The sequence below is a fragment of the Centroberyx affinis genome, unplaced genomic scaffold (assembly GCF_046629955.1).
Source record: "Centroberyx affinis isolate AG114_WGS23_722 - 3 ecotype Tasmania unplaced genomic scaffold, CSIRO-AGI_Caff_v1 ptg004433l_1, whole genome shotgun sequence".
NCBI lineage: Eukaryota > Metazoa > Chordata > Actinopteri > Beryciformes > Berycidae > Centroberyx > Centroberyx affinis.
In genome coordinates this window covers 74692-96887 of record NW_027282107.1, presented here as the reverse complement: position 1 = coordinate 96887, position 22196 = coordinate 74692, and the positions used below count along the sequence as shown (strand labels likewise).

The following is a 22196-nucleotide window of genomic DNA, read 5'->3' as shown; positions in this document are numbered from 1 at the left end:
CTCTTGGAGTCTGTGCGCGCCACTGCCATGTGCAGTTGAAAACTTCATCACATTCTTACCATGTGACAAGTGTTATCTCATTAGTAATGCCATTGAATGCCTCCAAATATAACCTCTTTTTTTGGAATACATATCTCATCCACAGTAATCATGTGCAGTTGAAAACTTCATCACATTCTTACCATGTGACAAGTGTTATCTCATTAGTAATGCCATTGAATGCCTCCAAATATAACCTCTTTTTTGGAACACATATCTCATCCACAGTAATCAATTTTACAGTCCACAAGGCTTTGGTATAAATCCCTCAGAATGAAAGAGCAAGGTCTTCTGTCTAGACTCACCCTTTTGGACCGACATTTACCAATCACACAGGGAGAAATCCATCCTAGAAGAGGCAGAAGGACCAATTTCACAGACAGTGGCCTCAATAGACCAGAATGCAATGCAGCCACAAGACATGTTGCAGAGGGAGTCCCACTTTTTTTCAACTAACTCTCTCTCTCTTGTCCTTACTGCTGCCGTTCTTATGTCGTTATTGCTATTTCTACTGCTCTCTCCACCTACGCATACAGTATAACCCACATCTGAATGCAACAAGTTCTCGGGTATTGTCTGGAGTATTGTCGGAAGGCGTTCTGGGAAATGTAGGAAATGGGGCGAAATGGGACGCTCTTCTCTGCTGCCCCAGTCTGTGATTTAGATTGATTGAAGATGGGTGTATTTTACATTAAAGTCCTCTAGTTTCCTCTGAATCCACTTAATTTGCTTTTCCTTCCAAGGTATGTAGGTACAATTTGGAGGTGATCACTGTCTATGCTAAGGCTGGGAAACAATGGCCGCTATTGAGGTCCTGGTTTTGACTAGATTGTCCTGGTTTGTCTGTAGGTCAGGTTGGAAGAGTTGACCTGACATTGAATGTCTGGTTAGAACTTGCTTTGACTACATTTTCTGTCTTACACCAACACCACTTCATTTAATAAACATTGTGAAGACATGATGCAGCAGGCTTTTTCCGAGCTAAGTTTCTCAGTGTGGGTGGGTAGTTGTTTTTCTCTCGCAAGCTTAAAGTGTTTAATAGCCTGAGGAGACGGTCTCGGATCAGTATCATTTCACAGTCGGATTGAATTATGTTTTCTGATATGCTACCGTGATGAGATCCTTTTTCGCGGATATATATATGAAATATGTTCAATCCGCTCGCAACCCTGGAGAGGACAAGGTAAGTGGAAGAGTTGCTTGTTGTCGTCTGTTTTTCTGTCTAAGATGGAGCTACGGTAGTGATGAAGCACGTGTCGAGCTCAAGGCCCGCGGGGTGAAGCCAGCCCACCACAAATTCTGGTTCTGGCTTGTGTATGAATCTGGTAATTCATTCTGGCCCCGTCTAATTGTAGCCGCAGTTAGTGGAAAAACAACTCGCTGGCTCAAAACAGCTAAAAAATAGAAGGGGGAAACGGTTTCTGCAGAGGTGCAAAACTGAGTACTTCTTTTATGGATCCCAAACAACAAGATAACCCTTTGTGTCTCATCTGTCATGAGGAAAAGTGCTGCATTGTGTTTGTGTGAGGAAATCACCAGTTTCATGGCGAGCAAGGGGAAAGGCGTAACTGCACTATGAGAACGAAAGGTGGTTCTGCGATTGGACATCATGACAGAGGACACGACATGACATAATGAAATCCTTACAGACAACAATATATTTGCAGGAGAGCCAGACAGAACACAATACATTTTGCTCACCTTCTGCTCATCAAAGCTACTTTGTGCTGATGAGGACACAGGCACAAACTGAAAACACTCAAAGCAGCAGAATTTAGCTAGAGATATGCTAATCTTTATTTATTTTTTTCCTGAATCCATCTGCACTTGTTGTGGACAGCATGCCTGAATATGAACAGATAGAACTGTATGAATTACAATGCAACAGCACGATGAGGGCCAGGTTTACTCTCTTCATCCCAATCAGAATGTCACATAGAAACATGATCAAGAAATTATTTCACTTTAAGATCCACATTTTGTTCTTGGCTAAATGCCACATATGCACCCATGGATCTCCCAGTAGAATGAACAGGAGTAATATGACTTGCCATATTAATTCTATGTAATTGATGAAGGAAGAGGATCTGCTTTCCCTTGCTAAATAAATTGTTCTTTAAATATCAGAATTTAGCAAATTGCAACTACACTGCAACATAATGCTTTTGTTTTTCGAAGGAGGTGAACATTTTTTATTCTATCCAGGAAAAAAAGCCATTTGATACTCTATTGTAGTTGGAGAGCTGCCAAGTTTCATTATAGCACTGACAGTCCTGTAGCTCATGTTAAAATGTAATTTCCTTTTCATTGTGACGTCTTGGCATTATTATCCTGTCAGTTAGACCTACTAGCAGAGAAAGGTGCTTGCCTATACTGAGGTAACTTAATCACAGGAGTGTCACACTTCTTTATGACAAGGACCGCTAAATAGATATTTGGCTGAGCACCCTCATATATAACCAAATAGAGCTGTAAAAAGGAAGTTGTGACTTTTAGTAAAGTGGAATATACAATTTCTTGATAGCAACCAGCTATCAAGAAAGAGAACTTCTACCTATATGCTGCTCTGAAACAAGATTGACCTGGAAATCAGAAAGGCGGGTGGAACATGTGATCACCCAGAGCCATCTGCTGGACTGTCACTGTATCAACATGTCAGCTGTGCTTTGGCTTAAAACAGAAGACCATGAGGTGACTGGACCACTTTAAGAATCCTTTAAAATCAATTACTTGCAGCCTGATTGTTTTCAGATAGCAAGTGGGCAACATTAAAAGGCAGGGTGAATGCTATCCCTAGCCATTAGCCAAGAATTTCATGTGAAATTCTGTCTTTTGTTTTAATATTTACTGTAGATATTATCTGGCCTTTTCTCTGTGCTATAATCTGTACAAGTATGAAAATATTTCCCTTTGCAGAATCAGGCTCCCGTAATGTTTCTCCCATATTAACTCTTTTGGCAATAAAAACAATCTTGTTTTGAGTCTTTGACCTGGAACATCATGTTACCAAACTATATAATAACCTAAAGATTGTTTTCCTCATTCTAGAGATGCAGTGATCATTCAGTGTTTCATTAGGTAATGTTAACAGAACTGAACACTGAAAATGGAGCACATGTGGGATAAGGCATGACTTCAGCTATATACTTGAGAAGTAGGTAACTTTAAGGCCAGTCCACTTACATTGTAGCCGACACTGTAAAAAGTAGATTTTAGCATTTGTCATGCATCAAATCTCTGGCTTTTTGAATTATAGGCCCTGATTTCTTGTCAGCAATCTATGAGTTTTCATCACACTAGGTATTAGGTAGCTGAAAACAACTTAATTTATTTTCATATAATTAACTTTAAAACTACTTTATTTGGAACTGCAGTCCCATTCAATCCAACCAGATATTATTCCGAGGCTGTTTTGTTGCTGATTGTCTGATTTTCTCATTGCAAACTCACCTATTGATATTACTCTGCCATTATCTTAACAATACCAAATAGCACTGTTGTATACACTCGTTTTCACCATCTTGCAAAATAAATAAATGTTTTCTTCATTGAAGTTATGAATGGGTGATCATTTCCCTGGAACATTACAATACTAAGACTGCAAATCATTTTGACCAAACATTTCTGCTTCAAGGTAAATAATAATCCTTCAAAAGTAAAAAGGTTTATTCTTCAATAAAAAACAAAACAAATCGCTGTACAACATGGACACATCAATTATAAGATAAGCTATTTGTCTTAGTTCACCATCCATAAGAGCACCAGTGAAAACCCAAATATATTCTAGCTATCTTTGTGATCTGCCCTTTAGTTCCACTTACACAACCAACCAATCAGATTTCCACATTTAAAACAAACAATAAAACACTCGAGCCTGTACCAAAACCTGTAGACAATCACAATATTGTCTGGGTGTTTACCCCCGTATTTCTTCCAGATGTTACACCTGAGCCCTATATAAGAGGGATCAAGAGAGTCATAACAGAAATGCAATTAAGGGCAAGAGTCCAGGATCTTGATATATCACTGGGGAACAGGAGGACCGAACATCTCCATGGTCTCCACAACCAGGGACAGGTGGTCCAGAAACGACCCCACCGACACGCGGAGAATCCGAGCCTCGTCTGCGCTCCACCTCCTGGAAGACAAAGAGAGAAGAGAGGGGAACGGGAGGTGACGCACATGAACACTTTTGACTCTCAGACAAAGGCTGAAGAAAGTGCGGAGGAGGAACCGTCTCGCTCACACAGACAACGTGCTGCCAGAGACTGTGAGCTGCTTGCTGATGCCGCCTTTCCGCGGCTCTCGGTCCGGCGACAGAGACTGGAGAGCGATGGAGGCCTCCTGAGAAGAGGGGAAGGGAACATCCAGAGAGCTGCAGCATGGTCAAGGAAGCCAGCTATTCCAAGGTATACACATTGACAGAGGTGTGACCAAGTCAACTTTGCTCAGGTCCCAGGTCAGTCTCAAGTCAAGTCCCAAGTCTAAATGTAGATTACCAAGTCAAGTCCGTGTCATTAATGTCAAGTCTCAAGTCTAAATGTAGAACACCAAGTCAAGTCAGAAGAAATCAAGTCCAGTATCAATTTAATATCTTCAAGAAAACTAAATATCTAGGTTGAGGACTTTTCAATGCAATATGGTTTTAATAGGAGAAAAACTTGGTGAGAGCATCATGAGTTTGATTTCTAGAATCAGTTTCAACTTCAATAAATTCAATCATTCCATACAAATTCAGAAAACAGAATTTAAATTCAGTCGTCTGCTGGAACAAATCTCATCACTTTCAATCTGAGTCATTTACACAAACACAAGATCTCAAGTCAAGACTTTAGAAACCTTTTCAAGTCATCAAAGTACAAGTCAGAGTCAAGTCCCAAGTCACCAGAACCCAAGCCAAGTCAAGTCTCAAGTCTTCTCTTCATGCATCAAGTCAAGTCTCAAGCAATTAGAGTCTGACTCGAGTCCAAGTCATGTGACTCGAGTCCCCGCCTCTGCACATTGAAATGAGATTTATCTTTCCATCACCAAAACACACATAATAGCCTATTTACAGTGCTTAAAACGGACAGTAAACACATTGTTTCCTTCCCATCCATAAGTATCCTGACAATTTTTGACAAGTATGTTTCTATCCAAGCTGCCTGCTGCCTGTTAGATCTGCATGTGCTTCCTAGCTGGATCCATGTGTGAAAGTTCAGTTCCATTCTTATAGTTGCTATATGTGAACTGGAGATGCACTGCATTTACACTTTGTTGTTAATGAGTTGGAATGCATCTCTGACCACCTCCGCAGGTGGTTTGGGTGATAGGATCTTCTGTGTTTTGGTAAAATAAAAAATTCAGTCAGCCATATGGTGGAGTGAGAATAAATTAGTACAGATATGCAAAAATGGATTACATAAGACAATGAAAACCATGTAAATGCACTGGAAAAGGCGATGTCTGTTGTGTTAGACTAACTTTCCAAGTATTAACTACTAGCAAAAATATAGAGCTACAGATTTCTAGTAATGCAGATCATTGTTACCATGTGTTATGCTACAGTTTTATTCTTGCAAGAAGAGTCATATATGAACAATAATCTCTCCACAAAGGTACATCACCCATGCATCTGTAAAGGTAAGTGCTGTTAGAACCAGAAGCCAACATTTAAGTTAAGAGTCAGGATATCCTACACCAATGGTTCTCAACGTGGGGTCCGGGGACCACCAGGGGTCCTTGAGGGGGTTCCCAGCAAATTGATGAATTGTTAAACTTCAGCATTATTTCATTTACAAGACGTTAGCACAGTTAGAGTATGTAGAAGAATGACTGTTTTGATCATAGTTTCACTGTTATCTCTCTACCTACAATACAGATAGTCATGGGATTCCGGACAAAATCATATAAATATTCTCAGATTTGGATTTGAGAGACAAAATTTAATCAAATGGGGGTCTGGGGCCCTAATGTGGACTAAATTAGGGTCCTTGGTGTGAAAGAGGTTGAGAATCACTGTCCTACACAAAGAGTCTGAAGCAATAATGATGATTTGGATAGGCTATATTTTCTACTTTAACAATAGTTATATATTAAAGCTAGTACTTCTTCCCCTCACCTGATAATGGGTATGTAATACACTTTACTTTTCAGAAGCGCTGACAAATGACTTGGTGTCCCCAGGTTATATCCTGTGCCAAAATACCCCGCAGTTGCCATCCAATCCCTCGCCTCTCCATGCAGCCTTCACCCACTTAATTCATTTAAATATGCTGAAGATCAACGGTTCACTTAAAACTCACGTCACTTGTTTAATATCCAATAACACAAATGTAATACCGCCAAATTATCGCTCACGAGCTGGAAGAAGCCAGGCAAACACGCAACGGTTAGCAGACTCTAACGTCAGCGAATATGCATAAGAAATGTAAACAGCACTTTGTACAGAAACAAATAGAAATAAACGGTTTTAAATTCATCCTGAGCGGACGTAAAAGGATACAATTCCAGTTTACCCGACTCATGGTTGTTTGCACTGCTGGGCGCCGCCATTACAGCTGTCATTTAAGTACATTAAGTTGCTTTTTTTTTTTAGGAAAGCGCTTTCGCCAAAAGTCAGACCAAGCTGCTGCTGTGTCTTCTTCATCTTGTTGGGTTTTGGCAGAATAGACGCAACGACGGCGCACTGCTGCCCTCTACAGTTCAAACGTTGTGTGAGTGTGTGTGGCATCAGATCTTTCATTTGTCCAACGATTTATACGACAGCGACACCTGCTGGCTAAAGAAGCTGCAAAGTATGACATAACTGACAAAACTGCCTTTGTAACGGAGTGGACTCGTCTGATCTGACTCCTCCCTTGCGAGAAACAACTACAGAAATCATGTAACACATTTTAGAAGGATATTCAAATATCACATGCAAAACTTAAAGTCTCAGCAATATTTTAGGAATATTATAGTGATAAGGTCACTATCAACTCACTGAAGTGAATGATAGGCACACTATACATCTATGGGAATACCATCTGAATGTTACAGCAATACCATAGGAGATTTAAAAAAAAATAAAAAATAAAAAATAAAATAGCAGGTCACTATAAACTCACTAGACTATTGATAACAAATACACTGTAAGTCCCTATAGGACTATTAGTGGGATATCACGAGAATATTATAGTGATGCCTAGGAGATTTAAATTTAAATGCAATAAAGTAGGTTAGGGTCACTGAAGTCACTATTGGGTAGACTACTACAGACACTATAGGTCCATAATGGAATATATTAGAAATATTAATGATTTCTGGCCATTGAAGCACATCTCCACATCACACCCTGCAGTAGTCTAGTCTGTATGTAAAATGTATTCTTTTGTAGTACGGGCTGTCAGACTCAGCTGTGCGCATCCGCTGACTGCGCGTCTCTCCATCCTCCTTTCCGAGCGTCTGTCCTGACGCTTTGGCGCTGGCTGATATGTGGTTTACCGTTTCACAAGATGGTTTGTTTCATCGCGAATACAGAAAATGCACCTTCGTTTCTGAGATCGGCATAATATAGCCTATAATTTTGTTTGTTTCTTACCGCCGAGGTCAGAGAAAATCAGGCGCTAGATCGCTCTATAGTCGGCAACACCAGAGACTAGGATTTCTCTTCCTCAACCGGACCGGGGGATTATTACTTATACTCCAATATTGGCGTTTTGAAAATTGGTACGTTTGACTGAAAAAGTGAGTCTCTCTCTCTCTCTCTCTCTCTCTCTCTCTCTCTCTCTCTCTCTCTCTCTCTCTCAAACTTTGTGTAGCCCACAGGACACGTTTTCTACTGCTGTAACAAGTTCTGTACCCCCCCCCCCCCCCCCCCCCCCCCCCCGTCCCCTCCACCACCCCATGTCATATTTCATATTTTCTCTCCGCACAGCATAAGTGGATGTGCGCCGTGCATGCGCGTGTGCATGGCCGCGTCCAGGAGCATGGGCACCCTGAGGGACCTCCAGCTGGCCCTGCAGTTGAAGATCGAGGAGCTCCGGCAGCGGGATTCCCTCATCGACGAGCTGGAGCTGGAGCTGGACACTAAGGATGACCTCATCAGGCAGCTCCAGGTGGAGCTGGACCGGCATCGCAGCGCCGCGCAGCGCCCGGCCGGCTCCGAGGACACGGCGGATGCAGGTGTGTGCCGATTGCAAAGCGACATGCCTGCCGCTCACACACCTGGAGGAGAGCGCATGCTATCTGACACAGGAGCTAAAACCTTACAACACATGAGAAAAAACAGATTATCTTACTCTACCAACCAGTAATCCCTTAAAATAGCCTTACATTTACATTCATTCAATTCATTCCCTTAATTCATGCAATATCCTCCTTTTTTTATCCAGTTAAGGGAGTTATTAATGGAGGAGACTCCTTTTCTACTGTATAATTTAATGTAAAATTCAGGGAGACAGGAAGTTTCCATTAATAACTCATTAATAACCATGTAAACCATGCATAAAAGGCATGGAAAATCCCTTAATTTCTAGTGTCTCCATGAATCAACCCATAAATCCCTCAAAAACCCATGCTACTAACCTTACTTTATTTAAACTGTTATTTGTAATGGATACTTAATGTTGATGTAATAGGAAATTAAAGATATTTCAGGGAGAAAATTAAGGGGTTTGGTTTTGTGATTCATTAAATGATGCTCCAAAAGCAACCGAGATAGTGAAAAGGTGTTTTTATAAGCAGTGAAGTAAATTAAATGGTAGGTAAATTCAGAGTCGTGATCATCATATGGCAAAAATTCACCAATATAAACAAAACACATTTATATTTTCATAATAGAATTGATTTAAAAGACCCTATAACTCTTATAACGTTAAGTTTGACACTACGAAAACAAACTCCTTAATTTTATCCCTGAAATGTCCTTCATTTCTCATTACATAAACATTAATTATCTACTAAAAATAACAGCTTTAAAAAGGTATGGTTAGTATAGTGGGTTTTTAAAGGATTTATTCATTCATAATTAAGGGATTTTTCATGCCTTCTGTGCAGGTTTACAGGGTTCTTAATGAGTTATTAATGTAAAAGTTCCAGTCTCCCTGAATTTGACATTAAATTAGAAAGTAGGGAATCAAACATTAAGGAGGTTTTGATGGGGTCTCCTCCATAAATAACTCCCTTAGCTCATTTTAAGGGGATTTTGCATGAATTAAGCAGTGATTTCATGTAAATGTAAGGGTACTTTAAGGGATTACTGGTTCAAAAAAGTATCTCAGATTCATGACAGCCTAAAAATGTGGGTGAACACTATTCTGCAAATCAAACTGAAGTGGGGTTACTTGCCACCACATCAGTGCTCATGAGACTGTGTTGACTTGACTGGCACAGGGTGATGTGTATGGATTTGTATGTGGGTCATAAGGTGCAGCGGGGCAGTCTGCAGCAGTACCTGATGAGCCTCAGCGCACCAAGAGACAGGCCATCTCAGCAGAGCCCACAGCACTGGACCCCTCCCAGCTCACAGACGTCACGCTCAACAGCTATAGCAAGACCAAGGAGTGAGTATAGACAACCACACACACACACACACACACACACACACACCACTACGAAACCAAACCCCTTAATTTGATCCCTGAAATGTCCTTCATTTCTCCATTAACCATTAGAAATAACATAGCTTTAAAAAACTAAGGTCAGTATCATGGGTTTTTAAGGGATTTTTTCATGGATTGATTGACAGAGACACTAGAAATTAAGGGATTTTTCATGCCTTACGTGGAAATTAATGGAAAAGTCCCTGTCTCTCTGAATTTTTCATTAATTTAGAAAGTAAGGAGTCAAGATTAAAGGGGTGTTTAAGGAGGTTCTGATGGGTCTCCTTCATTAATAACTCCCATAATTAATTCTAAGGGAATTTCGCATGAATTAAGGGGTGAATTCATGTAAATTAATGAAAATGTAAGGTTATGTTAAGGGATTACTGGTTCGTACAGCACACACACACACATATATTCACATACGCGCGCACACACACACACACACACACATGCACTGATCCTATTGTGTGTAGGTCTAGAGAGCTGATCCAGAGGGCTCTGCTGGAGAATGACTTCATGAAGCATCTGGAACATGGGCAGGTAATGACCACTTCATTCAAGTCTTATTAAAATCTTGACCCCCCTAAAGCTGTTTGTGAGTGCCAGTCTGTTTGCCAACGTGTGTTTGTGTGTCAGATCCTGACCATCATGGACTGCATGCGGCCCACCAGTCTGACCCAGGGCTGCTGTGTCATCCAGGAGGGAGACGACGGCTCCACGGTCTACATTCTGGAGGGTAAGACAGTCACAGAGGGTGAGGCCCTGGTCACACTGCTGAAGGCCAAGGTCTGGGCACGCTGTTGGTCAATCAGGGTCAAGTTCAAATATATATTAGGGCTGTGAATCGATTAAAAACAATCAACTAATTAATCGCACAATTTTCTGTGATTAATCACAATTAATCGTTCTTCTTTTCGTAAGACTGAAGCTTGTAATCATAGTTATTTAAACGTAGAATGACCAAATTTATCATTTAATCGCCAAATTAACTAAGAATCAACACAAACACAATCCTTTTTAATTGAAAACTACAGACCAGTCATTTCCATCAAAACCATCAAAATTCAATTTGAAAGCCAGATTCCTTTATATGCACTAACTGAAATAATAAGTGCCAGCTGAAACTTTCCACCTAAAACTCCATCTTTGTCCGTCTCCATCATTAGCCAGGATGACTTGGCTGGTCAGCCACTACAGGAAGTAAACAAAAAAAGTAGAGATCCTGTACAGACCCACGGCGCCCTCTAGAGGCCCATTAACAAACTGTGGATGGCAGACAGACTACTTGCCTGACTTGACATGCTGCTTCATGCTGCTGTGAGAAAACAAGCACAGATCCTGTACAGGTTACTTAAATACCACAAGGTAATAACGTTTCCTACCGTTAAAGTTTGTAGGGCAGCAGAAGACGAGTTCTCAGGTTACTGTTACTAACACAGGAGAGTTTGGAGCAAATTGTGGAATGTCACATTCGTTTTTCACAGTGGGAGACTGTTGGATTGAGTTCAATGCTGCTGGTCTGCTGTCTGTGCATCTCCAAATAACGAACATGACGTGATGTGACATCAGGTGCATTAGAGATCCATTTAGATCAATTTCTATACATTAACCAACTTTTGATTTTGCCTCTGTATGGGAAACTCTGCCCTCGGCTGCACCATGGAAAAAAACAATACTCCATCAATTGCGTTTTTTAATGCGTTGAACACTTCAAATTAACTAATTAATTAATTTTCACAGCCCTAAAATATATATTTCATTTCATTCGTTTTCAGGTATTTTGTTGGGTCAGCAGGCAAAACCACCTATACCATTGAGTCTTTCATGCCCTCCTACCACAATGCAGAAATGTGATTCACAATCTTTGAAAAAAAAAAAAAGAAGCTATTATTGAAGACATATATCATACCAATAGTTTAGGTGATATCATGGTGAGCTCACTGTCTGGGCAGCTGTATAAACCCAGGTGATAAAACTCTAAAGGAGGCCCTACAGTGTCACCTCACCACACACACACACACACATATGAACAAATGCACAGAAACTCTTTCCTCCATCACTATCATGGAGCTCCACTCCAGTTCAGTCATATGTTCCTGACACCTCCGCTGCTCTCTTCTCACAATCAACTTGTTCTTCACTCGTTTCTCGTTTCCCTCAAGGACAGGCAGTCTGTTCACTTTGACTGGCGCTGCTGCTGTGTTGTCTGCTCCCTCATGACTGTTCAAATAAGAGCTGTTGATCCTCCTGTTATGAATAGACATTGTTCAGAATCATATTTTTTCAGGCTGTAAATAGATGCACAATCATCTCTTTTGAAGAATTAATCTCTCTTGAAGGTATTTGGTTAGGATGGATTTCATTTGTTTGTGTTCCCTTCTCTTTGTGTGCGAATGTGTGTGTGTGTGTGTGTGTGTGTGTGTGTGTGTATGGGCACAGAGGGTATGGTTGAGGTAACGAAAGAAGGAAAGAAACTGTGCACCATAAGTCAAGGGACAGTGTTCGGAGAGTTGGCGATCCTGTACAACTGCACTCGCACGGCAACGGTGACAGGTAAACACACACACACTCACACATATATACACACACACACACACACACACACACACAGGACTTAAGGATCTTTCCTTATCTGCAGATTTATTCAAGGATATTCCCTGAGCGGGGAGATAAGTGGGTTTTGTGCAACTTACTGGAGTTTATGATGAACCTTAAAGAGAGCTTAAGGTATAAAACTAAACTAAGAGGTTTTGTGCTTTTTCACCTTTTCCCTCTGCTCCCCCACTGATTCGGTTAAAGTGCATCTTGGCACTTTGCAATTCTAATCCCTTTATTTTCCTGTGTGACAGCAGTGTTTAGGATGATGGATTGGGGTGAAATATGGTGTCTAATTGATTTCTGTGTGTGTGTGTGTGTGTGTGTGTGTGTCTAAGCATATGCACTTTGATGTACTGGGAGGAAGCCTAGAGCCAGACCATAAAAAAATATGTGTGCTATGTTGTTAGTACATCAGACAAAGTGATTAGAATCCTCACACACATCTTATTTTCTAAAGATTTGTTTATCGCTCTCATTTTTTTTTTTTTTGGCTGTGTGGGGTTGAGAGATTCTGGCAGAACTGCAGAATTCATTTATCTTTAAGGCCACAGGCTCTGAGGTCGCCTTTTCTCCTCTCTGCCTCTTTCAATCAGTGGCCTTCTGTGGTTCAATATCATTCAAGTGTGGGTGAGAGAGAGAGAGAGAGAGAGAGAGAGAGAGAGAGAGAGAGAGAGATAAGGCATGAAGCACTGAAGCAATCGGTCGACCTTTCAAATTGCATGTCTGGGCAATTACAATTAGCGAGTTCGGAGTTCAGAAGTGTGTGTGTGTGTGTGTTTGTTTGTTAAGAAAGAGAAGCAATATAGGCAAGGCTGTTAAATGAATGGAGTTTGAATCAGAGGATGGAGTGAAAAGAAATCAATTTCCTCACGATACTTCTCCATCAGGCTCCTTGTTGTTGGTAGTGAGAGGAGTGGCAGGAGGACAGGGTCAGGAGCATTGTGAAAACATTTTTAGTTAGTACATAAAAAGGTAAAAAAAAAAAAATGAAAGTATTGCGATCCATGAAGTTATTTAAAACAGACTATGCAGGAGGCCACAACTAGCTTTCTGAATGGACACACCAGTAAACTTCAGAACTTGGAAATGATTGAAGAAAATGCTTAAAAAAGGGTTTAAAATATACCTCCTTTGTGTTGAGTCAACATTAATTTGGTGATTTAGTGATTAATTTGGTCATTCTATGTTTAAATATCCAAAAAAGATCAATTAATCACTAATTATTACAGCAAATTGTGCGATTAATTAGTTGTTGTTTTTTTTATTGATTCATAGAGGTAGCTTGTTCAATTTACTGGAAAACCTATAGAAACCAGTCAATGTTTATGTAACAGGTTGCAAAAAGAGTTTTCTGATGGCATTTCAATGGAGGAATATAGCAATTATTTCAGGAACTTTCACACATCGACCATTTACATGAGACAAAGGGCCACAGCCGCGTGTGTGTGTGTGTGTGTGTGTGCGTGTGTGTTGAGAACACGTAGTTATAGCCCTACAAATCATTCAAAAGCATATTGGACATTGTAATAAACACTGTCTCCGTCTGTATTCCTTTGTCCCTCCTCAGCCCTGACTGACATCAAGCTCTGGGCGATTGACAGACAGGGTTTCCAGACCATAATGATGCGGACCGGTCTGATCAAACATTCCCAGTACATGGAGTTCCTCCGCAGGTACACCAACAAACTCATACACGTGCCCATCACTGTACTTTTGTAGGTTCTTGCCATAGTTTAGTGACATTTACACACTATATGACTCTCATGTCTCTTACTCTTACCTCCGCTTCCAGTGTGCCGTCTTTTCAGTCGCTACCTGAGGACATTCTCAGTAAACTGGCTGATGTGTTGGTGGAGGTGACGATTTTCAAACACACACACACACACACACATACACACACACACTGCTTCTTTCACATGCATCCGCACACACACAATCATCACACATACAACCAGTGCATACACTGTAATCAACAGTATGCTTGCATCCATGTCTATCACTGCCAACTGCACTTCCATCTGACAAAAAATAGTAGGGGAGAGCGGGGTAAGGTGAGCCATCCCCTTACGCTCATAAAATGCTTGCAATGCTTTTTTGCAACAAAAAGTGTTTTTTTTACATTCATTGTTTAATGTCTGTTGTCTCAATCCCGATTTAGCTACATTCAAACATATATGCAATAAATGTTGATCTGTTACCTATGGAAGAGGATTAGGGCCACATGTGGAATATTTTATTTGCGTTCTGAGTTTCAAGTCAGAATTCTGAGAATAAAGTCAGAATTCTACGGAAGCGTAATGCATTCACTTAAGAAAAAAAAATTGCCCTGTTTTTCTGAATTAACAAGATAATTATCTCAGAATTCTGAGAAAAGTTTTCATGGAAAATAAAATAATTTGTCTCTGTTTTTCTGAATTAATGAGATATCTCAAAATCCCAAGAGAAGCTCTCATTCCTACTTGAGAACTTGATTTCATGGAAGCAAACATGTCCCGCCTGTTTAGTTTAATCCAGTTTTATTTTGCTTTCGGTTTGAAACATTGGGAGATACTCGTGTCTTTAAGTAATATAGATGGTATTGCGACGGTAGGCTACTCCATGCAGGTGAGAGCTTCTCGCAGGATTTTGAGGTATCTCGTTAATTCAGAAAAACAGAGCAGATTTTTTTTTTCTCAAGTGAATGCATCACGCTTCCGTAGAATTCTGAGTTTAAAGTCAGAATTTGTTTTTGTTCTGTCTCATTTTTCCTTGCTAAGATAACAGTTTGAGTAAAAACTGGCTCATCTTACCCCGCTCCCCCCTCTGCACTCAGACCCATCATTTGTCTTATTCAGTAATCTGAGGTATTTTACACTATTCACACCCATTTTCTCTCCTCTTCCTCAGACTCATTACAGTGAAGGTGATTACATTATCCGTCAGGGGGCCACCGGAGACACATTCTTCATCATCAGTGAAGGACAGGTAAGGAGGAGGGCAGGAGGATGACAGGAGAATGATGAAACGATATTAGGAGATATTGCAGATGAGCGTAATGGCAGATGTGAAGGGAAGAGGAAATACTGTAGGTGATTACAGAGCCGGAAGGTCATATAGTTTCCTTGGTAGCCTTCATCTGTAACGTATAGATTTCACCATAGGCTTAAGTCTACATGGTACATGTCATTACCAAGCAATACAGATGGTGAAATGACTTGTAATTCCTTAATTTAAAAAAAAAATAGAAATTATTAGTAATTGGTAATTGCTTGTATTGATCAAATGTGTTGAACCAGCTTCAAAACACACTTCACACAGAAAAAGATTTCCTCATAACTGGATCTTAATGAAAGGCTTTTGTGCTTCCACTTATCCAATCATTTGAAAATGTAATTATATCCAATGTTGAAGGAGGGAGGAAGCCATTTTTTTTTTTGTAGCTCCCAGTCATGAAAGTCGTGACCTATGACGTCCACAGCAAAGTTATTATAGTTTTGCATTTTTCATTAGTTTTTATTTTTATTTCGTTTTGACTTTTTGTTTTCAATTTCAGTTTAGTTTTAATTAGTTTTTAAAGCGGGTTTGCTAGTTTAGTTTAGTTTTTATTTTTTGAAAATGCTTAGTTTTAGTTTAGTTTTTTTTAGTGTTAGTTTTAGTCTTTTTTGTAATATGGGGTATTTGTCAGGGGTGAGATTAAAAAATTCAAAATACTAGGCTTATGTATGAAATAAATTGACAAAGACGAAAACTAGAGACATTTTCTCTATAATTTTAGTTTATTTTAGTGAGTTTTGTAAACACACAATACAGTTTCAGTTAGTTATTGTTTTATGTAAAGCCTCGTTTTTATTTTTATTTCAGTTAACAAAAAAAAATTTTCACACCTAGTTTTCGTTATTTCGTTAGTTTTCGTTAACGATAATAACCTTGGTCCACAGGTGAAGGTTGCCCAGCAGAAATCAGCCAATGAGGAGCCGGTGTTCCTGACCACTCTCTCCAAAGGGGACTGGTTTGGAGAGCAGGCTCTGAAAGGGTGAAACACACACACACACACACACACACACACACACACACACACACAAATCATATACATCATTCAAGATCAAATCTATCTTTGACTGCTCAGATTGCTGTCACCTCGCCCCAAAAGTTAGACATGAAAAAATTCCTTTCAAGAAATGCTCCACCGATAATGAGTGGCATACAAAGTTTGCTGACTTAGAAAATGTACGCCCAAATGAACGGATTTCACCAATGAACTGATTTCACAGAAGTGCTAACAGGGCACTGGTGGGAGGCGGTGGAATTTCCCTCGGATAGAAAAAAAAATGAGATGAAGTTGATGAAAAGTTCAGAAGTGGAGATAAAGTGCATCCCCAGAGGAGATTCAATTTAACGATCTACACTATTGGATATCAAATGGGCCATACAACATAGGCCAATTCTGTGTTAGGGTGGATATTGTCTTTAAAGCAATCATCCGCTATACAAACTAACTGGATCATTTTCTCTCTCCCTCTCCCTTCAAGTGAGGACGTTCGCACAGCCAGCGTTACGGCTTTGGGAGATGTCACATGTCTGGTCACTGATAGAGAGTAAGTGATTCTCTTTGTTCATCTGAGCAATCTGTGTCATCTGGTGGTGGAGCCTGTGGGTCCACAACACAGACAGCACTCTGACTAGCGCGGTTTCACTCTGCAGTTACCCTTTCAGTGCGGTTTGGTGTCCTCGGTTCATCTCTTTCATGTGTTTGTGTCCCAGGTCCTTCAAACAGCTGATTGGAGGGCTGGATGAAGTCAACAACAAGCAGTATGACAGTGATGAGCTCAAGGCAAAGTATGTACATCCATACATATAGATAAAGTAGATGTGCTCATATGTGACAGATATAACTGATGTTCCCTCTAAGTCAGTGGACTCTGCAGGTTTTCATCCCAACCGAACACTACAGCAGCTTCAACCAGAGAAGAGGAACTAGCACTGTAGCGTTTGGTTGGTCGGAATGAAAACCTGCAGACTCCTCCATGGCTCTCTCCCCTTTCTTTCTCCTCTTTTTTCTCCTCTGTAGACTGGAGGCAGAGGCCGTCTTCTTCTCCAGCGTGTCGCTTAGTGATTTCAATGTCGTCTGCACTCTGGGGGTGGGAGGATTCAGTCGTGTAGAACTGGTGAGCGTATATACAAGGAAGAAGATGTGCCGTAGCAAATCGATCACACGCGGACACATGCTACGCATAATGTGCATGTCTGGGTGTGTGTTCAGGTGCAGCTGAAGAGTGACCCCAGTCAGTCGTTCGCCATGAAAGTGTTGAGGAAACGCCACATCTTGGACACCAGCCAGCAGGGTCACATCTTGTCCGAGCGCCGCATCATGATGGAGGCTCATAGTCCTTTCACCGTCAGGTCAGACTTGAGTTTTCCTTCCCTATAGGTCAGAGGAGAGGTATTATACTCAGACCTAATTATGCTCAGGGACTGTAATTGAAGCTGCACTGTAGGCAACTTCACACGCTGGCGGCCCTAAATGGCAGCAAGAGGCAACTGTTTGAACGCTCTGAACTCCAGAAATCCTGTAAGGTGATGTCAGTGAACTGCACACAGCACGCTCATGTGCACCAACCTGGGTTAAAAATGTACACATTACACATTTTGAACAAGATAAATATAACATTGTTAACTTATTGATTCTATATGGTAAATTTCACATCCATAAATGCAAAATAACAAAAGTTGCCCCCAATTTCACTAGATTTTTATGTGAATTTAATGAATATATTAAGACTCTCAAACTTATAAACACTAAAAAAAAGTAATGAAACTGTCAAACTGTACGGTGAACTCTTTATTTTTTTTTTTATCATAATTTTATATTAATGAAGTTTATTTATCCCAACTCTTTTTTTTGGGGGGGTAAATTATTTTTATTATTACTTTTATTTATTTATTTAAATTCATATTCTTGTTTCTTTGTATACTACTATGCTGAGCACATGTCCGCACTGTTTGTATATTTGAATGTTTTTTCAATAAAGATTGAAAAAAAAAAAAAAAATGTTCACCAACCCAGCCAGTCTGTGACACTTTATACCAAAGGAAGGAAGGAAAGAAGGAAACCAAAGAGACAAGATAGGAAAAGATCTAACGTTGGTGAGTCAGGAGTGCTGCTCACTGCTGTTTTAGGAGACAGTTTGGATTTCACAAGTTTCAATTTCTCACTTCCTCTGGGCAGAGAAGTGTCCATATCCCACACCAGAATTTCATTGGCGCATATAGGGTGAATTGATGGGTCTCTCCTCTATTGATGGGTGTACTTTTACTGCAAAACCTTGCCTGGTGCAGCTTTAACACCTCTAAATCACCTCTTTATCTTCTCTGCAGGCTGTATCGGACTTTCAGAGACTCCAAATATCTTTACATGCTGCTGGAGGCCTGCCTGGGAGGAGAACTATGGACGGTGCTGAGAGACAGGTGTGTGTGTGTGTGTCTGCGAGTCTGTGAAATCATCAGCAACGGCCTTCGAAAATTTGCCTCTCTTCCAGGGGTTCCTTTGACGACAGCACCACTCGGTTCTACACGGGCTGCGTCATCGAGGCTCTGGCCTTCCTTCACTTCAGAGGAATCATCTATAGAGACCTCAAACCGGAGAACATCATACTCGACCGGCGGGGATACGCCAAGCTGGTATGAACACTGTACTGTACTGAACAATGTGCTCCAGTGGTAAATAAAAAGCATGAATTCCAGTCAATGATCACCACAAGGCAACCAACCAAGAACTCTTTTGTTTCATCATCTATCAAAAAAGAGACACATTTTTAGTCGAATGATATGTCTCAAGCAAGATTACGTAATTTTTCACTAGGTCAGAAAAAGTTTCTTTAGTGTTTACTGAAAGTCAATATTTGGTATGCCTTAATCACTCTGTCTGGCATCAATTCTACATGTTTTTGCAGAGTTTGAGAATCCACAATATTCCAGCACTCTTTTAGATGTTCAGTGGGGGTTCAGTTGAGGTCTGGTGACTTGTGGAGGGAAACACATGCTGGTGACACATGGCTGGTGAAGCATCTATTCACGGTCGGAGACTCGCTGGGACGGGGATTTCCAGCCGTGCTTTCCATCTGTGGCATGTGTGTGTGTGTGTGTGTGTGTGTGTCTCTCCTCACCCAGGTGGACTTCGGCTTCGCTAAGAAGGTGGGCCTGGGTAAGAAGACGTGGACGTTCTGCGGGACCCCGGAGTACGTGGCCCCCGAGATCATCCTGAACAAGGGCCACGACAGCTCAGCCGACTGCTGGTCTCTGGGAATACTGATCTATGAGCTGCTCAGTGGCAGGTACTGCAGCGAACATGGTCATTCGGTATCGTGACAGAGTGTTTCTCGCATCGTAGGACCCAGAATGTTTTGTGGAACTGGGTCTGAAGGCGAGTCTAAATTCACTCGGTTTGGGTCCTGGGCTGAAAAAAACACAATAACCATTTTCTTTGGCTTTCACCTTCCCGCTCCAGTCCTCCATTCTCAGGCCCTGATCCCATGAAGACCTACAACATCATCCTGAGAGGCATCGACATGGTTGAGTTCCCCAAGAAGATCAACAAGAGTGCTGCTAACCTCATCAAACGTCTCTGCAGGTTGTCCATGTTCCTTAGTTGGGTGCATAAAGTAAAAATAGAGGACTTGGTCTCTCTCCTAAACAATCTTTGCAAACCGTTCACTCTGCTGTGTGTTCTGCATGAATGACTTTGTGCGTGCATGTGTGTGTGTGTGTGTGTGTGTGTTGTTCAGGGACAATCCTTCAGAGAGGCTCGGGAACCAGAAAAATGGCGTGAAGAACATCCAGAAACACAAGTGAGACAGTAAAGATGTTTCATGATCACTAAGCTGAATGTTTTGTTTTTTTTTCCTTTCACTCTCACTGTGAATGCTTTCAGTGGGAGATGAGGATGTAGTCATGGTAACGTGTCCTTGTCCTTCAGGTGGTATGAGGGTTTCAATTGGGATGGCCTCCGCCAGGGAACCATAGACTCTCCATTCACGCCCACGGTGGGTATCCTACATCATCCTTGCACACACACACACACACATACATACTCCACTTCACACAATCCCTTTACCAAACAGGTTGCAGAATATAAAGAACGCAAAAGAGCGAACCTCCTGTGTTGTTTTGTCAGGTGGAAGGGCCGTTGGACAACAGCAACTTCGACTACTTCCCTGAGGACACGGACGTCCCTCCTGATGAAGAGTCCGGTTGGGACCTTGAGTTTTAACAGTCCATGCTGACGGGACAGCGACAGGAGTGCAGGATGGTCTGGATGAAAAGGAACTGAAGCCATTTTAGAAAGAGCTACAGCTATATAGTCTGAGTCATGTGTCAGCTAATATCAAGTCATGCTCATTTGATATTATAACCCTATGATAACATTGTGGGAACTCAGAATGAAGCACGCACAAATTATATGTGAACTATCTATGATAAGCTATATGGACCAGAGGTGGGGACTCGAGTCACATGACTTGGACTCGAGTCAGTTTTAATTGCTTGACTAGACTTGACTTGATGCATGAAGAGAAGACTTGAGACTTGACCTGACTTGGGTTCTGGTGACTTGGGACTTGTACTTTGACGACTTGAAAAGGTTTCTAAAGTCTTGACTTGAGATCTTGTGTTTGTGTAAATGACTCAGATTGAAAGTGATGAGATTTGTTCCAGCAGACGACTGAATTTAAATTCTGTTTTCTGAATTTGTATGGAATGATTGAATTTATTGAAGCTGAAACTGATTCTAGAAATCAAACTCATGATGCTCTTACCAAGTTTTTATCCTATTAAAACCATATTGCACTGAAAAGTCCTAGATATTTCGTTTTCTTTAAGATATTAAATTGTTGTTGGACTCTTGATTTGTTCTGACTTGACTTGCTGTTCTACATTTAGACTTGAGACTTGACATTAATGACATGGACTTGACTTGGACTAGACTTGATAATCTACATTTAGAGTTGAGACTTGCACCTCAAGACTTGAGACTGACTTGGGATTCGAGCAAAGTTGACTTGGTCACACTATGGACACTCAGGAGATGATGGATTTAAGGAAGTGTGTATTCTCACTGCTCCCTTTCATTCATGGAAATAATAAAAAGTGTGATCTTGCTTCCTGCTATCTCAGCTGGAGTGAGGAGGAAATCATGTTCAGACAACTTTTAATTATAGCTGGAGAAGCAGACTATTGTCATTAGGCCTTGCTGACCTTTCAAATGTCTCTAATATGAATGTGACTGGGCCTTTGTTAGTTAACCTTGAATCCAAGCTGAGCGGTTTTCATTCAGCCTTTTTCAAATGTTGTTTGTATAGATTTTTATTTCGCTTTTACAGTTTTTTTGTGTTGTTCCAGACCTTGATGTTCCAATTGCCAGTGTTTGTTGGTACTAGCCTATGTAATTGAGCCAATAGTAGCACTCTTTTTTTGCATTTCAGCCACATTGTAGTGCATTGAGTATTGAGCTACATCACATTTTAGTGTCATTTGGTTTACATTTTTGACACAAAAAATAAGATATAATCAGAGTTTTAGAGATTGACCTTTCAATTTTTGCACCACTGATTCCTTATTTGCCTTTGATTCCCTATCGAACCTTCTCTGTTCATTTTACTCTCTGTATTGCCTGCGTCAATATAGAGGTGGTTGCAATTATTTTCATAATAGTTCTACTTTGACAGACAAAATCCTTTTTTTCAGCACAGAGTATTACTCTGCTAAAACACATTTTCAGCATAGTTCCCCACACCGACTGTCACATTGTCATCATCGTCATCATCATCATCAACATATTTGTTTCTCATTCTTCAGACTGAATTGTGTCTATGACAATTGGAATAACAATTCCAGGAGTGTGTACGTTCAGGCTTTGTATTCAATCAGGGAATTTAATTCATTACAGATTGCAATACGAAACGTCTGAGTAGAAATAAATGGATATGCTGCTGTGAAAAGCTTCTCGTTTTCAAGGATTTC

General features: G+C 40.7%; 2 protein-coding genes across 7 annotated transcripts; one reads left to right on the top strand and one right to left on the bottom strand.

Annotated features, from left to right (window-relative positions):
* Positions 1–3683: 3683 nt before the first annotated feature.
* LOC139665062 (L antigen family member 3-like) lies at positions 3684–6640 on the bottom strand. Its single transcript, XM_071544016.1, has 3 exons — positions 6524–6640; positions 4286–4414; positions 3684–4177 (listed from the first exon to the last, which is right to left on the bottom strand). The coding sequence occupies exons 1-3, from the start codon at positions 6583–6585 to the stop codon at positions 4063–4065; spliced, it is 306 nt and encodes a 101-aa protein (XP_071400117.1). The 5' UTR covers positions 6586–6640; the 3' UTR covers positions 3684–4062.
* Positions 6641–7988: 1348 nt separating this feature from the next.
* On the top strand, positions 7989–20448 carry LOC139665048 (cGMP-dependent protein kinase 1-like). 6 transcript variants are annotated; one of them, XM_071543996.1, is made up of 20 exons: positions 7989–8174; positions 9442–9563; positions 10079–10145; positions 10242–10341; positions 12045–12158; positions 13771–13876; positions 13996–14059; positions 15090–15167; positions 16121–16215; positions 16712–16777; positions 16944–17018; positions 17251–17353; positions 17443–17582; positions 18558–18647; positions 18719–18860; positions 19350–19513; positions 19687–19809; positions 19964–20026; positions 20155–20221; positions 20353–20448. In XM_071543996.1, exons 1-20 carry the CDS (start codon positions 7989–7991, stop codon positions 20446–20448), a joined length of 2061 nt encoding a protein of 686 aa, XP_071400097.1. The 6 variants fall into 6 exon arrangements, with proteins under 6 accessions (XP_071400097.1, XP_071400099.1, XP_071400098.1 ...); XM_071543998.1 differs by having other exon boundaries at positions 7989–8184; positions 9452–9563; positions 17251–17347; XM_071543997.1 differs by having other exon boundaries at positions 7989–8184; positions 9449–9563; positions 17251–17347.
* Positions 20449–22196: the final 1748 nt, after the last annotated feature.